The sequence below is a fragment of the Oreochromis aureus genome, linkage group 14 (assembly GCF_013358895.1).
Source record: "Oreochromis aureus strain Israel breed Guangdong linkage group 14, ZZ_aureus, whole genome shotgun sequence".
Classification (NCBI taxonomy): domain Eukaryota; kingdom Metazoa; phylum Chordata; class Actinopteri; order Cichliformes; family Cichlidae; genus Oreochromis; species Oreochromis aureus.
In genome coordinates, this window is record NC_052955.1 from 10968746 (window position 1) to 10984083 (window position 15338).

At 41.5% G+C, this 15338-nt stretch overlaps 1 protein-coding gene across 6 annotated transcripts in view; it reads left to right on the plus strand.

Annotated features, from left to right (window-relative positions):
- Positions 1 to 15338, plus strand: part of robo2 (roundabout, axon guidance receptor, homolog 2 (Drosophila)) — a 154019-nt gene that overhangs the window by 111680 nt on the left and 27001 nt on the right. For 4 of the 6 annotated variants that reach the window (XM_039622653.1, XM_039622657.1, XM_039622654.1 and 1 more), the window contains 12 exons: positions 22 to 146; positions 1699 to 1870; positions 4513 to 4718; positions 5636 to 5717; positions 5823 to 5988; positions 6085 to 6251; positions 7532 to 7653; positions 9204 to 9435; positions 12240 to 12364; positions 12450 to 12621; positions 13638 to 13826; positions 14711 to 14737. In XM_039622653.1, the coding sequence (XP_039478587.1) occupies positions 22 to 146; positions 1699 to 1870; positions 4513 to 4718; positions 5636 to 5717; positions 5823 to 5988; positions 6085 to 6251; positions 7532 to 7653; positions 9204 to 9435; positions 12240 to 12364; positions 12450 to 12621; positions 13638 to 13826; positions 14711 to 14737 (1785 nt within the window). The remainder of the gene's footprint in view (positions 1 to 21; positions 147 to 1698; positions 1871 to 4512; positions 4719 to 5635; positions 5718 to 5822; positions 5989 to 6084; positions 6252 to 7531; positions 7654 to 9203; positions 9436 to 12239; positions 12365 to 12449; positions 12622 to 13637; positions 13827 to 14710; positions 14738 to 15338) is intronic. The other 2 variants (XM_039622655.1, XM_039622658.1) reach the window with 1 other exon arrangement.

Sequence of the window (15338 nt, forward strand, 5' to 3'; positions counted from 1 at the left end):
GTTCTGGCCCTTTGACTTCAGCTCCTCCCCAGTTTGTCATCCGTCCAAGGGACCAAATCGTGTCACAAGGCCGTACTGCTACCTTCCCATGTGAAACCAAAGGAAATCCACAGCCTGCTGTCTTCTGGCAAAAGGAGGGAAGTCAGGTAAAAGCACAGTCTAATCCATCTTGGTGTGAAGAAAACAGTTTAATGTTTTTTAATTACTTTTTCATTATTATTTCTTACATGTGAAAACATATCACTCTCTTTTTAGGCGGGATTTATTATCTACCGTACATCTAGCGTTATCAACAGTCAGGTTTCGATTCTACCAACTGTACACACAGTCATTGTGTTTTTTGGATTCCCCTGCTTTGCGCGCACACACACAGACAGCACTTCTACACTATCTGCGATCGGTATCTTTACCACAGACACATAGATACACCTTTGTTCTCAGGATCCGCCAAATCAAAGTGTGCCTGGCAAAGTGCTAATTGGTTTTCTGTGACCCTGAACTGATAAGAACGATCCTATCCCTCACTCAAGCAGATAACCCATTCAAATACCTGGGTGTCCTCACAACGGTCAACAACAGTGCCAATTAGGAACCTGTTGGGGCTTGTAGATGAGCCACAGATATGATTCAGCTCTCGCTAAGGTTGAAACACGCTCACGCATAGCCTGCAGGCCAACAATTAGAACAGAGTTTTCTGAAAACAGTGAACAGAAGTGAGACACATGCTTACAACTTCGCACAGGTATGATACTCAAATAACAATATGTTACCTAAAGCATCGTGAGTCAGTGCTATTGAGTATTGTGAACTCATATTTCTGTGTGTGTCTCACTTTGTCATTAAAGTTGAGGCTTTTCAAATGACTGTTCGTTCTTGACATTTCTGCACTTGTTGGCACTTGTCCTTGTGTTTATTAAAGCTTTCTATTCTTTATCCTTACTGATATGGAAAAGATGTGACGGTATTTGTTAAACCTAATTAAGTATATTAGTTAAATAACATTAATGCATTTCTTCCAATTGAACATCTCATATGTTCTGGAGACCCATAGTGTCTAATAGAAAAGAAACTGTGCAGTTTGTTACATGTAAGTGATTAGATGTAATTCAATCCAGCTGTTTTTGCTGGTTCCCTCTGGGGATCCTAATAAAAACAGTACAGCAAGAGCTGGGACAAGGTGGGAACTACTCAGAAAGAGGTACTTTTTTCTGTGTCATTAGTCGTCTAATTCTGTGTATTTACTCTGAAATGTGTTACCATGATTATTTCTTCCTTTCTAAATTCAAGATTACATTATATTTAATAAAGTTCAATTTACATGAGGTGGTCTCCTTTTAAAGAAAATACATTTAAAAAATCTCAAAACCACTGTGGAATTGAAGCAGAGAGGAAAGTGGTCATGAAGCCAACAAGAGCAAAAGTTCCCTTCCTAAGAGAGTGGAGCCACTGGCTTGGCCCAAGAATAAGTATGAAACCAAGTCATCAAACATGTTTTGCAGCTCGTGAAGTCGGTTCACATAGTCAAAGAGAGAATTGTTCATGCTGTGATTACACTAATAGTCGGATGTGTTTGCATGTGAGTGTGCACAGTATATGTGTGGATTCGATGGTGATGGATGTGTGAGCATTTTTGTAATTCTTCCAGGTTGAACTGCTTCCATGTTCTCACTAATTGGCTGTTTGTTCCATTTCCTGCAGAATTTGCTCTTTCCCAACCAACCCCAGCAGCCCAACAATCGCTTTTCGGTGTCGCCCAGCGGAGCCCTGACCATCTCATCTGTGCAGAGGGCAGATGCTGGTTACTATATTTGCCAGGCCCTGACCGTTGCAGGCAGTATCCTCGCCAAGGCTCAACTGGAGGTCACAGATGGTGAGGAAAACCTGACATGTAACTTCTGCCATGCCAGCACACTACTACACACTGACACATTGCTTAGTATCACTGCAGATGTGGTGAGGCAGGTGAACCATCACCAAACAAATTACTTATACTGACACTGATGGCATCTGACTTGAGTTTGTCAGCTTTTAGCTACAACACGGCTATTGCCTTGTTAAGTGCAAGTAGGAATTTGGCCTTCAAGACCTTTGTGTGTGCAGTAGGTGCACAAGTACAAATGAATTTTTTAAACAGTCAAAGTGCAAAGAAAAATTCAACTATTGTTGAAGAAATGTCAGTATGTCCATAACCTTCAGTTACTGTGTTTTTGCTCTGTGCACTTATTTCTTTCTTTCCTGATGCAATTTAATTAAAAATGCCTCGTCTTCCTATTGGAAAGAAAATAGAGCATTGCCCTTGAGTTTGTTCAAGTTTAATGGTCAACGGTTTGGTGAGTGAGTGAGCCACATGTATGTGTATGAGGGCGGGAGCAGGAGAAAGAGAGTGACAGAGTGACAGTGGCTTTCTATGAAATGAATTACTTTGTCTTGCTAGGCACGGGAGCATCTAATCAGCTATTGTGATGGCAAGATAGACGGCTATCCATATATTGGCTAAAGTACCTGCTAGCAAAAAGATTAAAAACACAGCATGGGCATTTTTTTTGTTTTGTTTTGGAGTCGGGTACAGGTACATTATTGAAAGTGCCCTTCAAATTCCTGCTTATCACTTTTTCAGCTGTATTTGTATTTTTATTTAAACAAACATTTTGTACACATGGCACGCGGGTATAACAGTCACAAGTGTTTGAACTCTGATTGGGCTTTAAATTCTTTATGAGTATCTCTGACAGACTGAAGAACTTTATCAAAGTCTTACAAAGAAAGAAAGATATTAGTGTATCCAGCTTTTGGAGTACCATTACAGGGTGATCAACAACTCTATAGTGGACAGCTCACATACAGGATGTCTCCATAACTCAGTGTAGACAGTATGGTGAAAAACACATTTACTTTGGAGTGAAATGTCTAGCATTTTTATAGTTAAAGTATTTTAACTCTCCCACTTTAATTTTTGCCAAGATATGCTATTGATGACATGTTAGCAAAATGAATAAAATCAGCTGAAAAAGAGGAAAGAGTGTGGTGGGGGTCAGGGTGAGGTCACGGCCACACCTGCTGCAGTCTTCATGTGATTTACTGCCCGGAGTCCCGCCAGCAGTCTGTTGAGTTCAAGGAGATCTGTAATGAGAAATTCCTGATCCAGAGACCCAAGGCCTTAGTCGAGCTTTGCCTCCTCCCTTTGTCACTCCCACATGCCATGAACACATAAATTAAATGCATCAAAACCCTTGACCAAACCATGCCTTCTGTTTGCGCTTTAGCTTCTTTCAAACCGAGTCTTACAGCAGTGTACTGTATTAAGTAAGGACTGCATTAATGTGAGGGACGTTGCTTTAAACATCTTTTAACAAACATGGATGCACATTATAATTTAATGCATCTTACCTTTGACAAACTATGCTATTAGAAGACAAACTGTATCTTACTGAGTCCCTGGCTAGAAGCAGGTGCTTTCAATTGTCTCTTGGCTGGATTTCAACTTTACATTATTACTTTTGATTCATTTGATCACATTTGCCCTACTTACTTATTATAGAGGCCTAAAAACAAAAAACGTGGAATTAATGTAGTATATTTGACTGGTGGATAACATATCAGGTTTCTCTCTACCTCCTTGACCCGAAGCACCTACGAAAGTAGAGAGAATAATCTGGAAACACTTCCTTTTATCAGATGTAACTGCGGGACAGAAAATAGGGTTGCAAGCGAGGTGTGATAATGTGTTGAAAGGTTACTGAGGTACTTGGTAATTAGCCCCTGCAGGTCTGACATCATTAATCCATACTTTCTAATTAATGTAGGTTCTGCGAAGCCAGGGGGACTCCACATTATTCAACTCTAAATATATAAACTGCCTGTGTGCTACAGTACTAAATCTCTGAGATCGCCTCTGACACATCCCCTATTTTACAGATGTTACCCAAAGGCTTTTTTGGCACATTAAAACAAATGAATTTGCTCATATAAATGGAATCCATCAAAGTTGTAGCATTTAAATTGAAACTGGAACCAAATAATAAAAAAATTAAGGTTGCCTTCTCTGATTCTTTTGATATAAAGAGTTCAGTTTCCATACTTTCTAAAATTCACCTTTTATTGTGCCCCACACTGCACATAATGAAGTATTTATCTGAACCATACTGACTCAATAGGCCAGTGTCTCACCGCCAAACTGTACCACAGAGTCTAGAGTAGTGTGTAAAAATAAAGCTACCCAGGCAGTAACTGGAAACCGCTTAGCATCCCTCTGCCACATCAATGAAAGAAGAAAACACTACTCAGCTTTTCTTTCCTGGAAATACAGGAATCATTGTTCTGTGGCACAATTACAAGACCTGCAGAGAAAATAGTCTACTTTATGATAGATACCAACATCCGCCCCCCGCTGTGTGTTTTATGACCAGTGCTATCACTCAGTTTATTTTATAGTCATGCGCATTATATGAGCATCGCCATTCATCTGAACTACAGAATATGGATAACACTCATATTTTCCTCTTTGTTTCACAGTGCTCACAGATAGACCTCCACCTATTATTCGCCAAGGCCCATCCAATCAGACCCTGGGGGTTGACAGTATGGCGCTACTGAAGTGTCAGGCTTCAGGAGATCCTATCCCCTCCATCAGCTGGCTGAAGGATGGGGTCAGTCTACTAGGAAAGGACCCCCGCATGTCGCTGCAGGAGCTGGGCAGTCTGCAGATCAAAAACATCAGGGTAAAGGATTTTAGTGTTAAAGTCACAGTTACTGCTACTAACTGCTACTATGTCTTAAAAGTATTGTGCTTTCTTTGTAGCAGAGCTTAAAACCAGCATTAAAATAAAATGTCTGAACAGTTCTTTGCAACCGCATGGTCATGTTTACAAGACTCCAGGATACAAGGTTTTTCCAGTGGGCATACAAGAAGTACCAAACTCCCCTTTTTAACTTGCATGATTGTATCACTTAGTGGCATGGTAGCTCCATTTGAGTTCAGCTGTGAAGGCTTGGATGGAATCCAGCTGTGGTTCAGAATATATACACACACATTTATGCACACGCAAATGTATCAAGTAGATTAAATTTAGAAGAATCACATCTCCCTTTCTGCACTCTGTGGCCTCAGTGGAATACCTATTACGCTTGACAAAACCGGTGACCACTGACATGTTATTTAATAAATGGAAGGAAGGCACAGGGACAGAAACCAACAAACAACCAAAGTTCCTAAGAGGGATGGAGAGACAAGCCAGCTGTCATCGGTCCAGGAGGTTCTTGCTGGCCACCCTAAATTAATTAGCCTGTCTTTGTTGTGGTCGGCAGGACAGTGGGGAAATAAGGAGGGGGAGTGGAAAAGTGATGGAAGGGTGGTGAGTAGAAAATGGAATTCATTAGGAAATTAGCGTCAGCACTTTGAGGCACTCACAAATGACACATGGTTTGTCCAGCGCAGGGCCTAGCCGGAGAAGTCCCCCCATCAGTTTCACTGTGTCAGCGATAGGAGGAAACACGTATTCAGTCACTGCTGCTCTTAGGAGGGGGAACTAAAATGTCCCTTTCGCTAATAGTGTTATTAATGGAATCCTTACTACTGCTTATATTGTTTGCTGCTGGTTTTCATTTATATATCTGTCTTTATTCCACTGTGTTCTAGCTTGCAGACTCTGGGATCTACACATGTGTGGCCACCAGCTCCAGTGGCGAAACATCATGGAGTGCCTTCTTGGAAGTCAAAGGTAGGTCGGGGGAAGATGACATGATATTGACATTATATTTTTTTTAAACTTTACTGTTTATTCATGAAAATGGCTGTTTGTTGTATTTTTCACTGAAACTTTCAGAATCAGGTGGAGTGATTATAATGAAGAACCATGATGATAATGAGCTTCCAGGCCCACCATCTAAACCTCAAGTTACCGACGTCACCAAGAACAGTGTGTCCCTGTCCTGGCAGCCTGGGCTGGCTGGAGCATCTCCTGTTTCCTCCTATGTCATTGAAGCGTTCAGGTTTGTTTTACCACTCCCATCAAACCGCCAGTCACTAGCTATCAGCTTTGGTATTCTATGGATTGCGGATATAACTTTATTTCTCTTGCACTGTAGTCAATCAGTGAGCAACAGCTGGCAAACAGTGGCAGACCACGTCAAAACCACCCAGTTCACTGTCAAAGGTCTCCGTCCAAACACCATCTACCTGTTCATGGTGCGAGCTGTGAACAGCCAGGGCCTGAGTGATCCAAGCCCCATGTCTGATCCTGTCAGAACACAAGGTACCTTACATAACACTAATATGAAGCGATTTCATTAACTTATTCACTGCATGCATGCATAGGTTCTTCATAAGCCACAAGCTGAATTTGATTTCCGTTTCTAAGGATAGATTAAGGTCGCTGTGTTCCACTCCAAACTCTGATACTTATCAGCCCATCTCAGCAGTCTGCAGTGAACAGTCATACTGACACTAACACTGCACAACTTTCAAGAGGTCAAATTTTTCATCACAGTTCAGCTCATTAAGGCTGCACTTAAGCAATTATGTAAAATAGCCATGTCTACTTTTGGAAGGCCTAACAGAGTTAGTGCTATGCCTGCTATGTTAATCATCATAACAGAAGAAAATGACTGTCTCCAAACCCAAAGATGATTTGATTACAGTACTGGACAGTCTGCAGTCAGATTGCATTGATATGATAACACCCTCCCACAAGCAATCCTTTGGCCATGCTCTGTCAAATGTAAGCTAATACCATCCTAAAAAAGTGAATTTGATTTGCAGCCTATCTCTCTCATGGTGAGATGAAGACCTTCAGATGATATATAGAAGTGTTGATTGACAATAGCATGCACTGATGATAAATTGATTTTTTACTTCTTTTAACTGTGTTTGGCCTGTCTTGCTCCTTTGGTGTGTCCATGTTATTTATCACTGCACTGGGTTGTGTAAATGAGGCATCTTTTTTTTAAATATAGGAAATGATATTTGTGGCTTTTTTCCTCCAGTAAATAACTCAAAATGTGGCTCATTTCAGCCACACTCAGTATCTCATATGCTGGAATTTTTTATTGCTTATAACTTGAAACACATGCATGGGGGAAATGAGCTGGAACATAGTGTCATGGTGTCCATTCATCTTCCATCCAGTATGTGTAAGGGGTCGTATATTCAGAGTTCATTCAGTGATGTGGTTTTTCAGTCAGATCCCAGTAAGTGCAGACAAGTCGCACGTCTAAAGAACTTTGCAAACCCAACTCTACTTTCTTTTCTTTAGAGCAGAAAAGTGCTTAATACAAAATGGAATGAGGTCATTTTAATGCAGATGAAGTTGCTCCTTTTTAAATGAAGTCGTGATTACCAAGTGTACACGTCTTTGTTAAATCCGACTGGTCTATTCAGTCTTTCTTTTATCATTCCACTTCTGATGGTGATGAATCAAGGTTTATTGTGTGGAGCTGAGTGAACAGAGTTTAAGAAGAGTAAGAAACATTTTACTCTCTTTGACTTTACTTTGGGACTTCTCTTTCTCATTTTTACTTTCTTGTTCTCTTGCAGATATAAGCCCTCCAGCTCAGGGTGTGGACCACAGGCATGTACAGAAGGAGCTCGGCGAGGTCATAGTTCGCTTGCACAACCCTGTTGTCCTGAGTCCCACAACCATTCAGGTCACATGGACAGTAAGTATAGCTTTGCCTGCTCAGACTTTAGTTGAGTCTGTGCACTGCAAGAGCGTATATTGTGATTCTTTGATTGTGCAAAATTGAGTCACAGTCAAGATAGTTGGCATTAAATATTCCTCTTTGAAGCCAGAAGGTGCTCCTTGAGGCTAGGATTTGTTTTATGCCAGGAAATTTTTGTCAGGTTATTCCCTAAGACTGCAGCTTTGAAATATTGTAAATGGGAACTTAAAAGTAACTGAACATCAGATAGCTGCAAAATGGTTTTATTAACCACAGTAACATCAAAAAAGATGTCAGAGACATCTGGTTGTTCATCTATCTTCCACATGTCTTCAGCTGCTTCCCGCTTACATAAAGGAGTAATCAGATAAAACCGGATTGAAATTAATGTTTTTATAATACAGTGTAGTAATCTGCAAACAGGAACCTTTGCTTGCACCATATCCTATATGCACTTTCTGATGCTTCAAAATAAGAATAAACTTTTGCCCAATTTTAGAACATTTTGCCAAATGTGAAACACTTTTTAAAATTTTTATATAATGAGAACAGAAACACTACGGTGTTTAGACTGTATAATATGTACATGGTTATTTTGATTGTGGTCCTATAAATCCCTTGGTGGCAAAGGGAGTGCATTTTCAAATTATCCACATTAGCAGTTTTCCTGGTGACATCTTTATTGACCCCTGTGGACTTGTTCGCTAATTTAATGCTAAAGCATTGCTTTATGATTGCAGCATACAGTCAACACAAAACACGGCTGCCTAATCAATCATTGGCTGGGACCCTTTAAGTAAACAGAGGGGCCCCTTTCAGAAAGCTTTTATATTCCCAAATCATTCCATTAATAAAATTCGTGCACCAAGAACGGAATCCATTTTGCTGATTTACTCAGGCTACACTGGTGAAAAACAGCTGCTTAACATCCCACTTGAAAGCCCTGCTCACTTCTTCTTCTACTGTTAACAAGCCATTACAGTGAGTTATGCACCCGTTCCTCCTCTGCATAAATTCAGCCTTTTCTGTCTCGCTAAATGGGTCCAAGTTTTAGACGAAGGACCCTTTGTGGATTTCAGGGGGCTATTACAATTGCTGTCCCTCCATCTTTTCTATGGGACATATCTCCTGTTATCATCTCTGTTGTGTATCCTCCTCATGTCCCCAGGGGTATTTGTTGCTGCATGAAAATCTTATATTCACACCACGTCCTAAATGTAGTAGGACTTGCTTTATGGTGCCACTATTTAGCATTTATAATACACATGAGACATTCCTATGTCCTTCATGGAATGCCTTTTTAATGTTGGGGGGACCACTTTGTGGTAGGATCTATGGTATGAGATGATGTCAGAGTGTTAATTGAGAAAAGTGTGGAAGTGCTGGTGATAAAAGCCCTAAAGTGTTATACATGCAGCCCTTTAAGAATTGCAGAAAAACATCAATGCATATTATCTATCAAATGTCCCAAAGTAGCATCTATTAATCTCCTCTGCACAGTTCTCTTTGAAATAAAAAAATAATTGTGCCTTCCTTTACCTCTTTAGGTGGATCGTCAGTCCCAGTTCATCCAGGGTTACAGAGTTCTTTACAGACAGACATCAGGACTGCCATCACCAGGACCATGGCAGACCCAGGATGTGAACGTCCCCTCAGAGAGAAGTGTGATCCTCTCTGGTCTCAAGAAAGGCATAGTTTATGAGATCAAGGTCCGGCCTTATTTCAATGAGTTTCAGGGCATGGACAGTGAATCGAGGACTGCACGGACCACTGAGGAAGGTAAGTAGAAGAACTTGCTGATTATATGTATATTACTGTATGTCAGGAGCAATAAAATCAAACTGTGGCACATCCACTCAAATGATGAGTGACAGGATCCCATAGGCTGCTTTCATGTCAGTTTTTGCTGCAATCTCATTGGCACCCCTCTTTTAAACTGAGAACTGTATGTTGTTTAAACATGCTTCCAGGATATGCTCAACTTTTTGACCTTCCAGCTGTTTTTTTGATTGGTGGTGTTAGTGCCAACCTTCATCTAATCCATCACCCAGCAGCCACAGATCTGAGCTGTGATTGGGCACAGCTCACACTTCCTCCTGTGAAGATGATCTGTCACCTAAAGCTTGATTCATACAGGCTCTGACAAGGCCACAGAGCAATGTGGTACTGTATTATAAACAGGCGCACAGACAGATATGTATTTAGATTAAGTTTATTGTAGTGAACTAAAACTGAGCGAACAGAGTGAAGCTAAATGTAAAACTGTTTTTGGGTTTAGTGCCTGCTAAAAACTACATTGAAATTAATTACAAATTAAAAAAACCTGCAATAACACTGTTTTGCTTTGATGTACACTGGAACAGAAATACAACCACCAACCTTGTTTCAACCTTTTAACCATATAACTTCATACCTACAGCAGCACAAAAAGACAAATACAGACACTTAATACTGGAGGCGAAGCCTGTCTTTCCACTGCATATTCAGGCTGCATGGACAGGAGACAGTTCACATCCTGTTGGGATGACAGGCCCATTTATTTTCCCTTTCTCAAAGGGACCATATCTCCTGTGGTCAGCTAGTGCATTCACTGCAGCAGTCGAATTGCCATCAAGTTATAGCTGTCGCCAACACACACTCTGGCACGAACACACACATACCTTAAAGTCACACATGCCAAGGTACATCTCCCTAAGGTTTCCTAAACCCACATGTCACAGCTATTACCAATGCTGATAATATTCCCTATCTGCATCCAGGTCCTGCACAATCTCAACAACTTTCTGCCATAACTCTGCTGCTGCGCTTGGTCAGAGTTAATGCACTGTCAAACACAGGGCTCTAGGCTCTTCAGAGTCCCTGGGACTACTGAGAAAGTGTGGCTAGACAGATAGAGAAATCCAGTTCAGAGTGTGATTAAAACTTAGGTTGTCCATTAACACAATTAAAGAATCCCCAGAGTACGTCCAGGCAGATTCAGGGTTATAGTATGCTCAGCGCGCCAGTCCTGTGTCCATCTTTGTGGTCTCCCTTTGCCTTTTTCACACATTCTCTCACTCTCCATCTGGACAGCCATATCATGGCTGATAAATGAACTCTGACTGCCATCTGATTCCCACTGCATAATTGTCTAAGAAGTCACCGCAGAGGATCATGTTTTATGCAGAGTAATTCTTATTTAAGGGGAAGGGAAATCAGTAATGTTTGTATAAATGTTCATTTCTAGACTAATGATCTACAGTACATTGATCTCTTGGGAGATCCCACACCCAGTCTTTTCAATAGCTATTGGCTCCTTTTTTGTATGGATGACATGTTTGTATTCCTTCATCATCTAGCACAGCATGCCATGTGCATGCGAGACAGAGGGTCACATTCCTGCCTGCCATACATCACTCTGCTAATGGCTCTATTAGCGCAGCCTCTGAGGCCTCTAATGAAAAATGTGTATTGTTTAGCACAAATATGCATGATAATAAGCTGCTAAATCATTCATAACATTAACTTTGAACGACATTGCTTCTGATGACTGCCGTGCACAAATCCAGCACTTCGTCACCTGAATGTAGTTCGGTGTTGGAGAGCCCAGAGCTTGATGGTTGATCAGATGCTCCCTTGGAAGATTGTTTCTAATCTGGCTAAGGTGTTGGGTTCATCATTGGACCCATTCATCTTCTACCATGCCAGGGCCTTCTGGCTCTCTGGGGGCTGGTGTGGCCAATTGCACTGAGGGATGAGCACAGATTTACAGGGTGACACGTGCCATTTTGGATGGAGGTGAGGTGAGAGAGCGGCAGCACAGGAGTAATTGACCTGTCAGTATTCTGCTGTGGTGCTGCACCCCTGCCAGCCACTGTGGAAATGAGAAAACATTATTTTTAAAACGTTATTTCCAGTTGGGCCAACTGTTATTTATTTTTCCTTTTACCCCTTGTGGGGTCAGAAGATTGTTGCCATCAGAATAACAACAGAGGTTTATGAAAGCTTGGACCTGTCTGGCTGCCTGTGGATTGTGCAGATTTCACTTACATGGGCATCACCCTGAAGCGTCCCTCTGATCCTCACCTACTAGCTTTAGTTTCATCTCGCTGATCGATGGAATCAGTCAATATGTTTACTGAGACTTTGTTTCCTTTTCCTAAAATGTATTTTTTTCATATTTCCTTCTTGTCTGCACTTCATCCTATAAGCTCATTGACCCGTGTGCCACCCTGGTCAATGCTAGAGTCTTAGTGTGACTGCAAGTGCTTGCCTGACTATGCCAGGCCATTTTTCTACAAATCAATATCAGTATTTTCTGTGCAAACCTACCAAGCTGGAAATAAGGATGATATATTAAACCATTGTAAAATATTAAAGACAGGTTATCACAGTATCAGATCTGCTCTGCTTTTTATGTAAATCCCCCTCTAATGAAACATCATGGCAAGCTTCGGTCACCTGGGTCGTCCTTATAGAATATCAGGGCGTTCAAAAATATGTGTCTGTGATGTGCATCCTCGTTTCTGTTTTGATTCTCTTTGCCGTAACTGATGGATAGTGTATTTGACTATTGACCAGGGTACTTGCACCTCCTCTTTCAGCTCCCAGTGCCCCTCCTCAGCAGGTAACAGTTCTGACCGTTGGAAACCAGAACAGCACTTCCATAAGCATCTCCTGGGACCCCCCGCCACCCGATCACCAGAACGGCATCATCCAAGAGTACAAGGTTGGTCCCAGCACGTCAGCATGGATTCTCATTTAAGTCACACAAAGCGAAAGACATCACTTATTTTTGTCCTTTTCCACTTCAGATCTGGTGTCTTGGGAATGAGACGCGTTTCCATGTTAATAAGACAGTGGATGCAGCCATACGCTCTGTAGTGGTGGGTGGGCTGCAGGTAGGAGTAGTGTACCATGTGGAAGTGGCTGCCAGCACAAGTGCAGGGGTTGGAGTGAAGAGTGAACCCCAGCCTATTATCATTGGTAAGACTGACTGATAGACATCAAATTTCCCTTTCTTTTTTAATCCTTAGTGAATGATATTCGTGTATCAAATAAAATTTTTGCAATAATAATCTTAGGAATTGAGCAAATATCATTACTTTTTGTCATGAAAGTCTGGGAATTACCAAATGAATGATATTGTTAAAATACTATTATTTTGATATGTGGTCTGACTGGATGTGATTTATGTGGAGCTATGGCAGATTGTGCCTGATTTGACCCATAACTGATGGCTTGGCCCGCAGCATGTTCTTATTTCCCCAGCGTCACTCACATAATCCATCTCCGAGAGCAGAGCCGTGAGCTTACAGTTATGATATGTTGTGTTTGCCTGTCTGTGGACGTGCAAATAGTTGTGTTCATGTGGTTGGTAATGTAAAGAACATGAGCATTTGAGCATCTTTGCACGTGCATATGCAGACATATGTGCGTTGTTATCCTTACAAGTGTACATTTTTTTCTTGTCACTGTATGGGAATGTTAATAGCGTGCGGTTTGCACTTTTCCTACCATGCTGCAAGAGATATCATCAAGCACGCTGGTCAGGCTGAGCTGCAATTGGAGATCAATACAGACCAGGGTCCTCTCATCTCATTTCACAGTGTGTTTTACCAGCTGTGGAGGGAATTGGGGGCTAAACTAAGCAAACAACCTGCTCACCTGGGGGTTTGTTATAAGCTTTTAAGCTTTGTCTTTTTCAGTCTGTAAAATATATTTTACTGCACATCCTTTAGATCGACAGTACGTCCTGCTTCTCTGGTCAATAATAGCTGAAATGTAACAGACACACTTTCTTTCAGCTTAATCTAGCTAACCTTTATGTTTCTGTAGGTGTGGGAAAAAAGTGAAATATTTCTAAGCTTGTCAGTATTTGTGCATTAACCTTCACCTTGAAAAATCAAATGATACACAACGGCATAAATCTTTATGGTTTTTCTCAGTAACTATCCAGCCAGCATCATATAAGCGCCGCCTTTGTGTTCCTGCACAAACAGGTAAAGAGTTTCGGGACGTGATTATACATGGAAACCGGAACAACAGCATCACAGAGCAGATCACAGATGTGGTGAAACAACCTGCTTTTATCGCTGGTATTGGGGGGGCCTGCTGGGTCATCCTCATGGGCTTCAGCATCTGGCTCTACTGGAGGAGGAAGAAGAGAAAGGGTCTGAGCAACTATGCAGGTTAGATTGATCACACTTTCATGCATTCTGGTGGCTTAACACACTCTTCTAACTTTGAAGTGATTTTCTTCCTACTTCAAAGCAAGAGTATTTTACCACAACTACATTATCGTTTTTCAGTTTTAATGAGTGCAGTCTTGATGAAATATATCAGAACACTGCGATGAGACTGAGATGGCTACTGTGTTAAAGCTCAAAAAGAAGACAGATGTCAGCATGAATCATTTCCAGAGGGTCACAGTTTTTGACAAAACCACCCACCGTGTTGGTTATTAGCCCAGGGTGATGGAGCTGAGTGGGCAGGCTGGACTCTCTGCTGGTCACTGAAGCTTGGGTTTGTCCAGTTCTCCTCCCACACACTGACCCTGACATCTTACTGAGAGACCCCCTGTCAATACTAGCAACCACCAAGTCCACATAGTCTGCCAGGAGTACAAGATTTAATTAGAGAACAGAAAATGGTAATGAACTGACAACTCAGTGTTGTATTCTCTGAGTGGTCTCGCGTTATTTCTTTCCTTTTAAATAAGACTAACGCATATTTATGCAGCCATATTTTCTTATGATGTTTTATGATCAAGTCAAGAAGAGCTACTATATGCTGACTTGGTTAATTTACTCTTCATTTCTGTTTGTTACATTTGTATGTGTGTGTGTGTGTCTGTTTTATTTTGTTTATGCCACCCTCTTTACACCTCTGTGGCCTCTGAGCTGGCTGCTTTCTGGCTGTCGCTCTGCACACTGGGTGACGTTGTGGTCTCCTATTCTCTGACCCTCAGCACCTCTCAGCTTGACCCAGTTCCTTGTGTGCAGATACCCCCCTAAAGCACTGCTTACCTCTGCAGGCTTTTAACACACAACTTCTCTGTCTTCTTGTTTTGCAGTTCAGTCCTTCACCTTCACCCCTGCAGGTACTGTTCATTTGTCCCGTCTCCTCCCCCCACCTAAATACAGCTTCATCTCCTGCCCGCTTCTAGTGCATATGTTTGAACTGTCACACTTACGGTCATGGCTAATGCAAATTGAAACCTCATGCTGGTGAACGCAATGTGTGCCATCAGAGAATCAAAACTAGAAGTGAAAAAACATTTCAGTTTGTTATTGGCCATGATCTGGGCCCTGCAAACTTAAACTCTTTTTTTTCCTGCTCAAACCACAACTTTATTCCATGTCGTGTTGTATTTGTGTGTATTTCTATTGAAGCTGTCCGTTTCTGAATGGCAAGTCATTCTGATTTGTGTAGCTTTGTTTGTGGCATTTTTGTGGGGTACGGTCAGACTGTCCATTTCCCTTCTCCTTAAACAGTCATATCCCTCTTTGTTTTCTCTTTTTTCGAGATTGAAATTGTGTTGGAAATAATGCATCTGCTTTCCTTTGATGTCATCTAGTCAGCTGGGTGCCGTTTCCTTTCTGAGTTTTGTGTTCCTTATTTGTGGCGATTCCTCTACTACTGTGACAACATGTTTGCCTTCCTTGAGTAACATTACATTTTTAATGGGCCGATTTTGTGAG